At 41.5% G+C, this 16,688-nt stretch overlaps 2 protein-coding genes across 12 annotated transcripts in view; one reads left to right on the forward strand and one right to left on the reverse strand.

Moving 5' to 3' along the window:
• Positions 1 to 16,688, reverse strand: part of MCPH1 (microcephalin 1) — a 204,212-nt gene that overhangs the window by 100,360 nt on the left and 87,164 nt on the right. The gene's annotated exons all lie outside the window — the stretch shown is intronic.
• ANGPT2 (angiopoietin 2) overlaps positions 1 to 16,688 on the forward strand; it is a 50,728-nt gene that overhangs the window by 30,616 nt on the left and 3,424 nt on the right. The window contains exons 4-8 of one of the 5 annotated variants that reach the window (XM_073219226.1): positions 4,074 to 4,306; positions 6,218 to 6,348; positions 11,839 to 11,940; positions 12,473 to 12,639; positions 13,298 to 14,759. In XM_073219226.1, coding sequence (XP_073075327.1) covers positions 4,074 to 4,306; positions 6,218 to 6,348; positions 11,839 to 11,940; positions 12,473 to 12,639; positions 13,298 to 13,760 — 1,096 coding nt within the window. In that variant the 3' untranslated portion in view covers positions 13,761 to 14,759. Of the gene's footprint in view, positions 1 to 4,073; positions 4,307 to 6,217; positions 6,349 to 11,838; positions 11,941 to 12,472; positions 12,640 to 13,297; positions 14,760 to 16,431; positions 16,563 to 16,688 lie in introns of those variants that run through there. The other 4 variants (XM_073219227.1, XM_017681098.3, XM_017681100.3 and 1 more) reach the window with 4 other exon arrangements.

The following is a 16,688-nucleotide window of genomic DNA, read 5'->3' on the forward strand; positions in this document are numbered from 1 at the left end:
CTGGCCCCTTAAAGATTCTCGCGGTCATCATCTAAACTCTGCTGCCAACAGAATGCCCGCTGATCTATGGAAAGACACCGCCACGGTTGTGGAGTACAATGAACACCGGCCTGGGCATTTTAATACTAACTTTACCAAGTCTCGGCCTCTGGGGACTTAGTTTTTCCTGATGTGAAATGATACAGCAGGAAGGCTACACTCATACTGCAAACCAAAGCACGTTACATGATACTCTTAAAACATATGATAAAGTAAAACAAAGTTTATATGAAATCCAATTAATACTTAAACATAGAAAAATCCCAAGAAACCAATACAAAAACAGAAAATTATGGGTGATCGATGGAGATTGTTTTCATAGATTTATTCTAATTGGGGACATAGGAGGATAATTATATTCACATACCTGGTGTGGTTATTTCCTTGTTTCTAATCAAGACACGTATGCATGACATGGAGCACAGTCAGACAATTATGCTTGTTTTCAGAATTAAATAATTTCGATTAAATAATTCTTTATTTTTAACCAAAAATGATGACAAATTGATTGTTTTATAGTCATTCTTTTCTGTTAGAATTAAGTTGAAATAATTTTTTCTACTTTTTGGGAAACAAGTTGAACTCATTATTGATTTAAGATTCTGAAAAGCACAGAGACTTTTTAATCCAAATATTTTTCTTTAATGTTTCACGTTTTCTCTTCTGCAAGGTAATAAAAGCACAATCTCTCTCATTTCATTTTACTAAAATGGCCTCACTGAATGGTGCTCTCTTCCCTCCGCTGCAGTAATGCTGGAAGCTACGGCAGCTGGGTGATCTCCTTTGTTGCTCACCCTAAAATCATGTCTGTGGGACCTGGGACACGTCGTTTGTTGAACACACGCTAGTCCTGAACATTGTTCACACCTTGGGTTCCTAATTTAGTCTGCTACAATGCTTGCTACACTTACCAGTTAAATATGCTGGTTATGTTGCCCCAAATTCAACATATTTACAAATATCCATCAAATCATACTTCCTTTTGCCTAGGAAAATATGAATCTTCTTCCCACGTTCTGACACACTGCTTAATATTTTTCACTTACTACAAGCAAACTGTTACACAAAGCCAGCTCTGAAATACAATCCACAACTTTCTCTACATTTTTCGATCATTCATAATTTGATGACATTTTTTTGTATGTTAAAGCTTTACATTGTATACAACACTGAATTCCACCCATGTGGTAGCTTGTATTTTCTGATTATTGTTTAAATGATCCTTCACATTTTTTTCACTTAATCTTTCATATTTCCTCCCAGTTTAAGCTACATTGAGCAATAATGTACTTTTCCAATAACTTGTGTCTAGTTTCATATGAAATTAAACTTAAACATCACATTTTCTCCATAAAATCACCTTGTCACCTGTATCTGACAAACTCGAAGTTTATGTGACTTGCAACGGCAAAGGCACATGGCTTGGACTGCGGGTATTTCCCTCGGCTGCACATAACAGGCAGAACTGTTTCTGAACGACCTGCCAGAGGACACACATTAGTACAGATACCGAAGGCACACCTTTTAACAGCTGACTTATGACAAAAACTGTATGTACCAAGTCTGTACCTACAGGAAGAGTCATCTTTTTAGTAGCTGCAAAAACCATATTCTCATTTGTCAAAAATGTTATATGAAAGGACAATAATAAGGTTTTTTTCATGAATAACTGTGAAAAAGTAAAAGTAAGAAAACTGTGCTGAGGATTTTCCGTCTCTCAGAGAGCCTGCATCCTGTGTTTTAAGGTGCCTTAAATGTTGACTAGCCTAGGTTTTCTCTTGCAAGAACATCATCACAAAAAAAACTTGTGAATGTGTTGTACATTTGACAAACTCTATTTCAAATTATCTTCAATAATTCCCCCAAAGTGCAACTGCTTCCTATGTGGAATAGTTGCAAATCAAGGCAAAGACTTACCATGGCGGACAGTTTGTTGACAATTATGTGCCTTTTCATTTTATCATTCTTTTTTTTCTTCTCAAAATAAGTGATTAATTTAGAGGCTACCTGTACCAGTTCAATTCATATGTGACTCTTGTTAAATGGCTGTTACTGGAAAGTGCTGCCATTGAAGATCTCCCCTCTGGAGAGAGGTGATAAAAACTCATCGAAGAACCAGGATCCAGCCTTGACATTTCTGCCCACACAGGATATTTCCCCACACTTTTCAAATGACCATGAATTGTGTTAGTATCAAATTAAACAGTTCCTAAGTCCAACTTTTATGGTGATGATCAAATTGATAATTCTGTGTCAGAAAACCAAAGGAGATGCCAAAGGGCAGCATTTCAAATCACGCAGAGAAGCCCCAAGCCTCTCTGCTTCCCTCTTCCACCCCATTACTAGTGACCTTGGTATTTGTTGGAATGTGCCGACTTCTTGCTATGAATCTACACTCTACTCTCTTCTGTTTTACCCCATTTGTTTAATTTCCTTTCACTAAAACAATGCTGATTGCAACTCCCTAAATTCATTTCCTAAGCCAGTTAACAGGTCCTGATCTGTATTTTGCAAAATGTTGCTCCCGAATATGATTTCTGGGGCTCCGCGTAGCTTTCAGTGCAGTGATCGGAGCTTTTGCACTCATTCCAGGGTGCTGCTCTTGGAACCAGTCTGGCCTGGGATAACCGGATGCTGGGCTTAACTCTTCAGTTCGTGTTTGTATTTAATTCTGAGATAAAGTCTTTTAGATCAGGAGATGACTGCCCTCTGGAGCTATACTGGTACAGGTCTGGGAGACTAAAGAGACTAAAGTTGCTCTGTCTTGTTTGACGTCTTCCCTGGGGTGCTCACACTCTGGACTGTGTGAGGGCCCAGTCTTTCTTTTATGCCTCCTGTTAAAGGCAACAAAAGAGAGTCTGCTAACAAATTTCAGCAGCACCACTTTGGAGGCAGTACAGATCAATGATTTAAAAATGCCCCACGTATTCCATGTTGATTGTGTTAGGTTAAGCATTGTAGGAGTGTTTCCAAAGTGGGTGCCTATATGCTGATGTACCAGAAATAATTTTAGGTAGAAAACAAAAACTTCATGCATTTATTTCTATGTTGTCTTCTGCTTCTGGTAAGTCATCTTGATTTTTAAATTAGTGAAGATGGCAACTTTAAAAAAAATAAGCTGATATCAGGAACAAGATGAAGAAATAACAGTTGAAAGTGGATATGGTAAAACTGATGAAAGTCTCATGCAACTAACTGTGCTACAGTGACAGATGATTTCTGTCCTGGGGTCCTGACAGCAACCTGATTGCCATACACTGACCTATAGGGACCACCAGGCTGGGGTAAATTTAAGAGCTGCAACTGAATTTCTAAAAGTAATTACTCATACTGCCTGTTAGTGCTTGTAGGTAAGACCTATAAAAGGGGGTTCCTTGGCTGAGTAACGTCTGCAGGGTTTAAAGATTCAGAAAATGTTACTGCCCCAAAAACACGTAATAGACTTACAGGTTATTTGAACTAGAAGGGGCCCCAGAGATAATCATTGAATCTAATGCCTTCATTTTAGGTAGAGATTTCTTTCTATGGGTGCATATTCACTCAGACAGACATACACCTGAGACCCAGAGGGGAATGGCCTGCCCCAGGTAACACAGCTGCTCTCGTGCAGAGCTGAAGTTCTCAGCCCCGGCTCTTTGCGCTGTCCACATGTGCCCCCCCAAGCGAGGGCACCTTCCCATGGCCCATGCTTCTCTCCAGTGAGACCACAGTCTTCCACACACTCTGCGGTGGCTTCTGGTTACAGACCTTCCACTTTCACTGGCATACTTCCTCCTTGTATCTATGTCCTGTCTGTGTTCTACCTACCTATCTACTCTCAGCAAGTTTGAGGGCTTCTTCAGAGCGGTGGCAACATCTTGTTAATTTATAAATCCTTTAACATTTTATCAGAGTGTCTTGAAGAAATAGAAACTCAATAGATAAAAAAGACTGCATGAGAATTATACAATGTATTATATTTTAGGGGTTTATAAAGCACTTGGCTTTGATGGCAATCAGAAAACCCTTCGCTAACAATTATTTCCCTTTACAAGTTTCCTAGAAAAGAAAGTACTAGACATGGAAGACAAGCATATAGTTCAACTCCGGTCAATAAAGGAAGAGAAAGACCAGCTCCAGGTGTTGGTATCCAAGCAGAATTCCATCATTGAAGAACTTGAGAAACAGTTAGTCGTGGCTACAGTGAATAACTCGGTTCTCCAAAAGCAGCAGCACGATCTCATGGAGACAGTTCACAATTTATTGACTGTGATATCAACATCAGACTGTAAGTAAAATTTATACATACATTTTTTTCTTCAATCTTAATTGCTGTTAGTCAGTGAAACTCTCAAAATTCTAAAAAAAAAAAACCTCTCATCTTTCAGAAAAGGCACAGTTTCTCTTACATACTTCATGTGAAAGCTTTATTGGATCTCAGTACAGACCCAGTTAAAGAGGAGGGGGATGAAGAGAGGGAAGTGGAATATATATTTATAACTAATTAATTATTAATAGGCAACACACCCCAAAAACATACTTTAGATTCATGGGCTCAAAGGCCTACTTTGAGTTAGTTCCATCATTAGCTAAATGTATAATCTGGGCAAGTGACTGCACCATACTCGACCTCAATTAATTTTTTAAGGGGGAAAAACAATACTAGACCCATAGGACTGTTGTGCGAATTACATGAGGTAATACTCTAGTAACTGGCATTAAAACTGGCACTCAAAAATGCTGACTCCCTTCCCCGGCCCCATCCTTACATCTGTTTTGCTATCTTTATTGCTGTTCTACCTTTTGGCTTCTCATAAATATTAGGGGGAAGAAGAGAGGCATTGTCCATCATTGATGAGAGACGTGATATACAATTAGTGACATTTACATTTTAAGTGCCTTTCTTAAACAAATCGGACCTAGTTCTCACTATGGTTTATTTAATAATATCATTTCAACTTGCCTTTGTTTGACACAAATATACTTTACAGAGGAATCATGTAGATATCCTTTACTTTCCTAAGAAACATGTCCTCACATTTTCCTTCATTCATGTAGTTATTCCAATTTTAATAGAAACACTTAAACAAGGTTTCTACTTAGAAGAAGGAAACAAACAAAAACATACAATCTTGATGCTCTGTGGCAGTTTTCACAATGGGCAGCCAGTTTGTGGTATGTGCCTTCCAACTAAAGTTACACAATCTTATAATTAAGAAAAATCACATATTTTACAGTCATAGAAATGGGAAAGAGAATCATGTGATGTCTGGTGGGACTAAGAGAGTATGAAGTGTTAGCTTTGATGAGCCAAAGAAGAGAAAATCCTATAGCTCAAATCCTGATGGGGACCTTAGCAAGGACAGGCTTCCACGGCCCCCAAGTGCTCCAGCTGACGGGGTGGGGGTGCTGTCTGTCTGCACCCACACCCTCTAGTCCAGACACTTATGCTTTGGTAGAATGATGTGTTTACACACACCTGCAAAAATACACACACAGACACACATACACATGCACCTTTTTTTCTTAATATGGATAAAAAGGATTGGGAAGTCTAAATGTTGAGAGCAGAATAAAAATTTGAAGGAATTTCATAGTACCAGAAATTTTAGCCTTAGAGGAGGAAATTTCATAATCACAAATAAATAAATGCCAGGTTCCTTTTTAACACAAACTATTATGGGACATTTTAAAAACCCAAAGAGTACCTAATGTCTTCACCCAGTCGTCTAAAGAAATGTATAAAGACTTGGCCTCAGAGCTACAAAAAGAAAGAAAGAAATACATACCAAGGCTTAGGAGGGAAGGGGGCTTCCGGGCTCCACAGTTCAGCCGCTGTGGAGGTAACACTATTATTGGCTGAGTCATTTTTTTATTCTGTAACAACTTTATCTGATTCAACTCAAGGTGGGAGATTTTTAAAAAGCAATAGTTTACTACTGCTGTTGGTGAGGTACCTACATTTCATGTAGTTGATGGCAAGTAAAAAGGAGGCATGGATTACTGGTAATTGTCTGAGAATTACTACGAAATGGGTTAAAAGAGTAACTTCTTTGGAAAGGCTAAAAAACTGGCATGTCCTTTCTACTTGTAAGGATTCAAATGTAATTAAATTTACCAAATGAGTGAACCTCAAAATAATGAATTTTTATCTGAATTTTTCAGGAATTCATTTAAATATTTTCCTATTTTTTAAAAGCAGCTAAGAGCTCATTTGGCGCAAAGGAAGAACAAACCATTTTCAGAGACTGCGCGGAAGCATTCAAATCCGGGCTAACTACCAATGGCATCTACACGCTAACATTCCCCAATTCCACAGAGGAGATAAAGGTAAGGTATCAGGCCCCCCCGGCTGTAAATAGGTTGTTTCAGGAGCATAGTTCCCCCACCTGGAACCCCCTCTGGCAGAGATGACGAACACTGTCTCCCTCACACCAAGTACTTGCCCAGGGCTCCAGGTCCCATCCCTGCACACAGAACACGGACATTGCGGACAAATAATGTGACACCTGTCTTATGTACGTATCTATCTTCTCCTTGCATTTGGCTTAACCATGCATACCAGTTGTTCTCCTGCGTATGTGTCACTCATTTCATTAATATTAAAGATGATATCTTCCAAGTACCAGAGTTCAAGTAACTATAGTTTGTCTTTCAATTGTTATTTCAATTAACAGTGTTATTCCATTGAAAATTTGAAAAGGGTTCATTCAGCTCACACTAAGCCAATCACACAGAGCTTTTCTTCAAGATGACCACGGCCTGTTAGTGTGCAGAAGTGACTCATGCACGGCCCATTTCACCACACAGAAAGTAAAAAGTCATGCTCTGAGCAGGAGAGGTTTAATAAAATCAGTACTTTTTACTGCTTTGTCGAAGACACCCTGAAGTGAAACTGGCTTCTCCCTACATGCCAGTGGGTGACAGAAGAGTAGTGACTCCAGGGTCGGCTCAGACGGGCCCCTTGGTTCATTCTGGAGCCCTGAGTTCCACAGTGCAGAAGCCCGAGACTGCTTTAGCGTCATCATGGGCATGCTTCCCCCTGTGGACTTGCCGCAGGGCCTCAGGGTCCCCCAGGAGTCTGCAGGTCCACACCGTGACAATCTAATGTGGGCTGGAAGATTCAAAACACCACCCAAGAGAGCCATTCATTCTCTTCCCAAGAACACGGGGTTTAACTCAAGGTGTGAGCTCAGCTAACAACCGACAGCTGGAATCTACCGTCAGGAGAGGCTGGTGTGCAGCTTAACTCAAGTACCCTTAACTCAAGTTATTCTGGATTTCTCAGTGAGCGTGGCCCCTTAAGTCACTTTGGGACACACTGAGTTTTACATGTTAGAGAAACAAAAATTCACTTCCTCAGGGAGCATTTCAATATGGCTTCTCTTAGAGGTTGATAAAGTAAAATAGTATTACATGAGAACCAGTATGAAGTGTTATATAAGTATCAGATGAGTCCATATATATATTAAATGTCCATAAATATTCTTGCATCTAACTGTAAAAATAGCTACACACTGAACCAAAGTAAACACTTAAATTGAAAAGGCATTTGATACTGTATCAAAACAGAAATTTTAGAGGCTCCTGTAAGTATTATCTCTTTGAACTCAGTATTATCCTTGGTATTTAACATGGTAATGAAGAAAAACACTTTAAAAATACAAGCATTAAGGGTTTAAAGACATGGAATTTGAAACAGTAACATATACCTTCATTACGAATTTAAAACATAAACATTGTGCTATTCCAGATAATACTGTACAAAGAAATCTTTCTAATTCATGCATGCTGCTTTAAATCAACCCTGAAAATCAGTTAATGCCCCTAGCGCCTCAGGGACAGTCCCTGAGAGGGAGGAAAACAACCCCGACTGGTGTCTGCAGATGAAAGGAGCGATGGCCAGACCCAGGGCCAAGGCTCTCAGGGCCCTCTGCAACCTGCTTTTCAGGACTGTTCTGGGTCTGCTGCTGTCTGTCATCTGACGTTGGCCTCTCTTGGCCTAGAGAGTTAACAACAGGGGCACAGGGGACAAGGACGAGGACAGTAGAGGACGCGAGGACAATGTGAGCACTGCCGACGTAAACCCAGAGGGACCCTTGCCCAGCGCGGTGCCATAGCGCCGCTGTGCAAACGTTGCTCTGACTCGGTGCGGTGTTCCCAGGGCATGCCATCAACCCAACGAGCTCACTGAAACTCCCTGCGCAAGATGAAAACATGTAACACCCCAGGAAGATATGAGTCTATGGTCATGGCTGGAAACATTAGGATTTATATTCCTTTCAAACATTTGCAGTAAAAATAACTCATTTACACAGCAGGGAGCAACGCCCTTTTCAGAGCCTCAATTTCCTCATCTCCAAAATAAATGGTCCAGATTAAGTCACTCGAGATTCTCCCTCAGACCTAGGCCTGCACAATTCACTATCTGATCCAGGAAGAGAAAGTTGGACAGACTGGGGTATAAATTCTGGTTCTGCCAAACTGGGCCTCATAGCAAGTCACCTAACTTGTGTGGGCCCTTGGTTTCCTAATTGGCAACATGACATGCCGGCCCCTGTCTTAAAGAGCAATTTTGAGGTGATGGTGGAGGTGCGGCACCCAGAGCAGGACTTGGTACTTGCCAGCCACTTGGTAAATTGGAGCTGTTCTTGTTTTCTGCCCCCAAAGCCTATGAAACAGCTCCTCAGCATGGCAATACCCAATGTCGCCCTGGTTCATTTAATTCACGAAAAGAATGTTCCATCACCCTTTGGGCAGATCTTTGCTGAAAGGGCCTAAATATTTTGACTTTCTTTTTCAAGAATGTTTTTTGGTTTTTGTATAAGACAGACACTGCATGATGGCATTTTTCAGAAGCATTAGCATTTCTGTTGCTAGTGGGAGACATAATAGTTTCCTTGCCTAGATTTCACAGGCACCTGCCTCCTAATGTTTATGTGTTTGCTGCTTAATCAGCCATTCACCAGGACTTCAGAGCTGAAGCACAACACGTAAATTGAGCATTATTTGCTGAAAGATGCCAACTTACAGCAAGAGATCAGGCCCTGCATGATGCACTAGCATGTAGATGCCAAGTACGCCTGCCTGCAGGGTGGTGACACCGGAGCCACGAGGCCCGGGCACTCCCTGAGGACTCCTGCTTCTCTGATCCTCACGTAGTTCATCTGCTTTATCACTTTCACTCAGTACCTTCTGACCATGTGGATGACTCTTTGAACAAACAGCATCCTTCTCTGAAAGTCTCATGTCCTAATTAACCAAAATACTTCAGTTTTTATAGGCTCTGTTTTTATTTCCTTTTTGTCAATTGAAGTATTGATGATACATAATTTTACATTGGTTTCAAATGTGCGACACAGTGGTTCAACAGTTCCCCATGTTATTAAATCCTCACCGCCTCTAGTGCAGTTACTATTAATGTAGAAAGATGTTACAGAATCATTGATCATTCTCCATGCTGTACTACCATCCTTGTAACCAACTTACACTGTGACTGAATTGTTACACCCCTTTATCCCCCTCACCCTCTCCACCCATCCACCCAAAAGTCTCCCCTTTGGTAACCACTAGTCACGTCTCAAAGTCTATGAGTCTACTCATGTTTTGTTCCTTCTGTTTTGCTTTGTTTTTATATTCCACAAATGGATGGAATCATATGGTATTTGTCTTTCTCTGCCTGGCTTATTGCACTGAGCGCAATACCATCTAGATCCATCCATGTTGTTGTAAATGGTAGGAGTTATTTTCTTTTTATGGCCGAATAATATTCCACCGTGTGTATGTACCACATCTTCTTTATCCTCCATCTACTGATGGACTCTTAGGTTGCTTCCATATCTTGGCTATTGCAAATAGTGCGGGGGTAAACATAGTGGTCCACGTCCGACAAAGTAATACTAAGGAAGTGTTCCAGTATCTTATCATTGTCCCTATTGGAGTTTGAGAACAGTGGGGCTCAAACCACTTACACACTAGCAGTGACTCTTAGCCATCCGAGTGCCCTGACTCTGGGCTTCCGTAGCAAGATGAACTTGCTCTCTGATTTCACTAGCTTCATAGTAGTGACTTTGACTCCAAAGAATCAAATATTCTTGGAACAAGGAGAGGTTCGCTGAGAACCATTCCAATCCCTTCTACCCACTAGCATGCTGTTTAGTACTTAGGGTGCAAGGCAAATAACTTCTGTGCATATATGACTCTTCAGGCCAATGCAGCTTATTCAGCTAGTTTACTAAATGGGTTTTCTACAAGATACTAATATAAGCGAGCAGTAATGACTGTTTTTGTGGACTACAGGCATTATTATTCATGAACTGACTTAACTTGGAGCTGTGTGGAGGCACTTCTGGCCTATTAACAAAAGGGTCAAGTTTCTCTGTTTTTGGCAGCACAGTGTAGTAGAAGAAACATTACAGAATTAGGAATTAAAGAGACCTTACTCAAATCCTATATTCTGCCTAGTAGCTGAATGACTCTGCTCAAATTACTCTAACTTTACTAAATCCTTTCTCCTTAAAAAATGCAGAATTATAATATCACAGCCGAGTTGCTGGGAGACCACAGGTAGTATGTGTGAAGCGCAAGGAACAGAGTGGTATTTGCGATGATGATTGGTTATTAGGGATGATGCACGGTGCTAATGAAGGGTTGCCTTTAGCAGGTCAGTGTTATGAGTCTGCACAAGTTAAAACAGGGATATCGTTTTATTCCTAAAATAAATGTAATTTTCTTTAGTGGAACATATGTTTCCAAACTTGAGGATTATCAGGGAAGGCAACGCAGGCCGAGTGACCCCATGGGGAGAGACTGGGTATCGGTGGAGAGGAACCCAGACAGAGATGGGCTCTAACAGCCCTCTGTCCCATTGGCCAAGAGACGCCAGGTGGCCGTTTGCGATGAAAGGACGGGTCTAGGTGTGTGCTTGGTCCTCTAGGGCTTCGACTTGCAGATGCTGACAGGTCACATTTACACCTACACTGCCAAGATTATCTCCGTTATTCCCCCAAAAGACCAAGGAAAACAACAACAGAAGAATATTTCTAATTGGTTTTGAACCTTGACTTTCATATTTACTGACTTGCATGCTGTTGGGAAATTGATCTTTCTGGAGAACTTGTTCATTCTACTATAATCTCATTATTTAAAACTATTTATGTAGTCTTATTTTCAGGGGTTTTTAATTTCATAATAAAACTCCAGCTGAGTTGAAATTGAGCATTCATGCTCTTAGCCCAAGAAAGAATTCTGTGTTCTGAACAAAGTTTAAACCCACCAAGCCAGTTTAAAAGTAGAAATTTAAAAGCAAAATTGCCAGGAAGAGAAGAAGGGCAGTGAGCAAAGGGCAGGGAAGCTTGAAGTCATGATCTGTGGGGTAGGACTGCAGGGCCAGGCTCAGGCCGTGCACATCGCGCAGGGCACACGGGCACCTCAGAGCCCTCATCCCGTGGGGTGAACCCAGAAACCTCTTATCCCACAAGTAGGAAGCAAACAGCCCCACAGAATAACACAACAGGAGTCGTGGAAGCCCTATGTGTAATGCAGCCCCCTCACAATGACTTTCTCAGGGACAGCAATCTTTGGGTCAGCCTAAAACAGATGATGAAAGTCCCATTTTCATCAACATACCATATTCTATTACTGTTTATTTTTTGCCATCATTTTAAAATTCGTGGTTTCCCAGTTTAAAACCATCTGTTCTTGGAGGACCACAAAGATTGGTCCCAGAGACCCTGTCAGCATGAGCCTTCCTGTTTCTGTTAGTGCAGACGGAGACCAGAGTCTCTGACGCTCCCCGCTAACGGCATGTCCCATTGGCAGGCTTACTGCGACATGGAGACTGGCGGAGGCGGGTGGACGATCATTCAACGACGAGAAGATGGCAGTGTTGACTTCCAGAGGACTTGGAAAGAATATAAAGTGGTATGAATATTCTTTAAGCCATGTGAGAATCATTTTCTTTGTGAGAACTAATTTTGAGATCTGCAGAACCTTCACCACGCATCCAAAAGTAACTGATAATTTTTGACAATTTTTTTTAACCAAAGGGCTTTCTTTAACTGGTGTCTCGGTCTCCCCATTCTAGAGCTATCCTATCAGTATCAAAACAAGGTAATGTGAGTGTCAGGCTTATTTTTAATGGCAGGCTCAACACTTTTTGGTGAGCCAGCTGTTTCATAGTGTTTCACACACCTCCAAACTTAGCTGTTTATGCTCAGGTTTCCATTGGTGGTTCCTGAGTAGTTCTAATTATCCTAATTTTCTTCCAGTTTATTAAAACTGACCTCTTGGAAGTTTACTCTCTTATATAGGATACCCCAAATTTTCACTGGGCAGGAAGGCATTTCTGCTGAATATCGGACAGTTATTCCATGCTAAATTGATGGACTGCTAATTTCAAATACACAAAGAAAAAATAAATGATGTTAATTGAATTCTGTAACTCGGATCACAGGGCTTTGGGAACCCTTCAGGCGAATACTGGCTGGGAAATGAATTTGTTTCACAAGTGACCAATAAACAACGTTATGTGCTTAAAATACACCTTAAAGACTGGGAAGGGAACGAGGCTTACTCCCTGTACGAACACTTCTATCTCTCAAGTGAAGAGCTCAATTACAGGTGAGTCAATTTTATTAACTGAAAAAATGTAAAGGCTTTGGGGTGATTATTTCAGAAAGTGAAAATTCCATAGTACTAACCAGGATCTAAATTACTCTTCAACTATCTTATATGGAAAAACATTTTGTTTCTTAAGAGTTCTTGGCTGCCTTTAGGTAAGTTTCTCTAGTTCTAAAATTCCGGCTTTGGTTCTGACAATGTAAGGGAACCTTCATGAGGACAGTGTGTTGTCTGTTGTGTTTGCTGGGTATCCGCAAAGCACAGAGGAGCCCCGCCTAACAGATGATGGACATTCGACAACTATTTGTGAATGTTGTGTCCCTGGTGGAAAACGTCATGCCATATCATAACAGGTGTAAACCTAAGGCTTTGTTTTCTTCCTAAAGGTTTAAAAGTTAAATCTATCTTTTTGCAGCTTAAACACATTCAATTGCTATGTTCTATCCCAAAGTCAGGCTGAGCTGCCAACTGTAAAAGTGGTAGAATCAGGAAGGAGGGCTAGTCTGTCAACCACTCTGCCCCCTGCCCTAGAAGGAATGGCCAATTCACAGCTCCTGTAGGTTTTCCCCATCTCACCTATTTGGTGCTAATCTGGAATGTTCTAAGAAAAGCACGAGTGATGTTGACTCAGAATTTACCTTCTGGTCCCATAAAATAGGTGTGATGATGGGAAGGCACCACGTGCGGTAGAGAGAGACAGCGGTGCGCCGGGTGGTGCCTCAGGAACTGGCCGGAGGGGGCACAACACAATGGCTCGCTCACTAACACGGTCCTGGAACACAGACCAGGGTGTTTGGTGTTCACGGAACACACATTATGAAATGTCCACAGGGACAGCACAGAGACAGTCATCACCTGGCCTACGGTTGCATCTACACCCCATTAATGCCCCAAACTCAGCCTCTGCTCAAAAGAAATTCCAAGATTCAAATAGTCTGGAAAATAAACATGATTTCAAAGTCCTTGAGCTGGCTTCTTGGGGGTGGGTCACGATGACAGCACAGAACAACAGGCTGAGAGCCAGCTTGCCTGACAACTACCTGAGAATCATGAAATGCCCTGTGTGTTTTCCTTTAACAACAGTGGGCCAAAAGTCAGAAGCATGTTCTGAAAATAGATAACATACAAGCAGCTCTGACATGACTTTCAAAAAGTCAGTGAAACACAGTCTACCACCTGTCCTAGAAAGAGCAGGGCCCTCTTGGAGAGGCAGTGGCTCAGTTGAATGGAAAGATAGGTGCTCAGGCTTCACGGCAGCTCCGAAATCACTCCGAACAGATCAAAATGTCAATGAATTTTTAGATACAAGTGGTTGGTCACTGTTTTACCTCCAAGCTAAATATTTTTTCAACTGGCAATAGCTAGGACTCTACAACACAAGAATTAAAAAGAGAAAAAAGAAGAAAGAAACACAAAAACTAAGGATTAGACGGTTTACATAAGAAGATTTTACAAAATGGGTCATTACCCTCGTATGCTGACATTATGAAAATATTGTAAGCTGAGATGGTTCTTAACAGACATTTCCTTTGGAAATGCAACCAATTTTGGGATATGCCATTTTAAAAGGCACACATTTGAGAGCCTTCTTAACATAGTAGGTGGTGTGTTAGTCTCATAAAAAACACATTTGTTTACAGTTCAGTTTAATTTACTTGGCAGTGTTAAGACAGATATACATCGAATAAATTATCCTTATAAAACATGTTGTGGTGATAAGAGCTGTCATGTGACTAAATAATAACTACAAATGTCTCAGAATGCTGACTGTATGGAGCAGCTGATGTGTTCTTTTTTTGCTAAACATATGTTCCCCAAATGTTGGAAAACTGAAAAATACATGTTATAAAGAGTGGATAAATGCATCAAAAGAATATGATTCTTTTTAGTAAAACTAAAAACTTATTTGTACAGTAAATCTTAAAAACTGGCCTCTTTTTACAAACATTCTGGCAGTTCTATACAAACACAGAGATTTAATTATTAAATGTTGTAATGACCTTCTCTACTCTACTGTTGTATAAAAGCAACTGAGATCAATTTTAATGCAATTTCAAAAATGTGGCTATTCTTAACCAAATTTTAAAGGCAACTTTAAACCAATGGGCTGCACAATAGAAGGATCTAAAATCATACAGAGACTAACAAAAAATAGTATTCTTCCTAATTTTGCTCACCTTAGGGGTAACTTAATGAGTTCCATGAGAACTGGAATTGTTCAAAGGAGACAGGAGAGGTAAGGAGGAGGCAGGGCAAGCGATGTGGTCTCCTCCGTCCTATCATGATCAACAGGAAGGGCTGGGAAGACAGGAAGTGTAAAGTCCTGGTGATGAGCAGAACCCGTGTGATCCCTCCCCACAGGAACTGAGAGGCTGTACCAGAGGCCAGGGTCATTTCTGAGACATGAGAACCACAGTGAAATTCAGAAACCAGCCAGTGCCTCCTGATGGAGTTTCTGGGGCTACAATGATAATATAAACAGTTTCAAATCTAAGTCGTTAACCAGAAGTTGCTTAGGGCCAGAGCTTGATGGAACTGCACGTGCTCTGCTCCCCACCCCATCTTTTCAAAACTACTTCTTCCAATAAACAAGCACCCCATTCAGGCGTGCACCACGGAGGAACCCTAACAGAGGAGCTGGACGCATCTGGTGCAAATACTAGTTCTACCACGTACAAGATGTCGCTTTGGACGAGTCCCTACCTCAATGAACCTCAATGATTTTATTTGTGAAAACAGGGGTAACAGCTGCCTCTCAGGACTGGCCTGGACATTCAGTGCCCAAGCTCTGGAAAGTGTCCAGCCAGCCTGGTTAGAGAGGGTCCCTGGAGAACCTTCCTCTCTTTTCCACCCTCTATTCCAATGTGAATCCTTTGAAATCATAATTCCTTTCAAGGCACTGAGTAGCAAAGAGAGCAAGTTTCAAGATGAGCACTACTTAGCAGGCTTAAAACACACCCTCCTTCCGACAGTGTGGGGTTTTGGTCTGTAGGATCCCCAGGACAGGAACGCTCAACCCCCAGCTGCCCACACACCACATACCAACCCAGTAACACTGCATCCTGCCCAGCATGTGCCCTGAGCTGCTGTGCCATTTTGCCGGGGGCTCCTTGAAGTGGTGTGTACACCCCCTCTCCTTCCCTCCCATCTCCTCCTCCACACACAGGTCCCCGTGCAGGCCACACTTTTGCAATCTTCCAAAAGCATAGGCTATTTGTTATCTAGTGCCTGACTTAATGTTGTGTTGATTCCTTTCTCAATGTCTAGCAGGTTCATTACAGTATTATTTAGCAATGAGGCCGGGCAGCCATACGGATTTATTTTCTACACAGTTCCAGAAACTACAAATTCAATGCCAATTCGGTGGTATCTGCTGCCCTCCCCACCACACCAAAAATAATGTTTGAAGTTGTCATCTCGGGACTCTTGTTTCTATGTGAATGATGCCTGAAGACCTGGAAGGAGGACTCCCCATGCATTTCCCCCTCCTTCTGTCTATGGGAAAGCAGCAGACTAAATGCCAGCACCCCAAAGCCCCCGCTGGCGCTTGTGCAAGAGATATGCACTGAGGTTTTCATGAAAACATCCCTCTTTGCCTAGAGATCTGATGATAAGTGGGTTCCTGTTTATACCAGTGCAAAAATATTTTGTCTGGGGTGTGCGTTAGTACACTAATCAGCACAGAATGCCTTTCTGTAGAATGTAATTCTTCATTATGAAAAATTTTCCACCACAGTGAATCAACAGCCCAAGCCAAGCGCATTCTCTTCCTTTTTCTCTGCATGCTTACAGGATTCACCTTAAAGGACTTGCGGGGACAGCCGGCAAAATAAGCAGCATAAGCCAACCAGGAAATGATTTCAGCACAAAGGATGCGGACAACGACAAATGTATTTGCAAATGCTCACAGATGCTCACAGGAGGTGGGTGACGCTCCCGCTTCCTATTGTTTTGGCGAGCAAGAATTTCATAGAGGGAATGACTGGCTAGTTGGACTGCAATCTGTCCTGGTGACCATGTCCACACCTCATGGACAGACTGCCTCACTC

Source organism: Manis javanica, chromosome 12 (assembly GCF_040802235.1).
Source record: "Manis javanica isolate MJ-LG chromosome 12, MJ_LKY, whole genome shotgun sequence".
Classification (NCBI taxonomy): domain Eukaryota; kingdom Metazoa; phylum Chordata; class Mammalia; order Pholidota; family Manidae; genus Manis; species Manis javanica.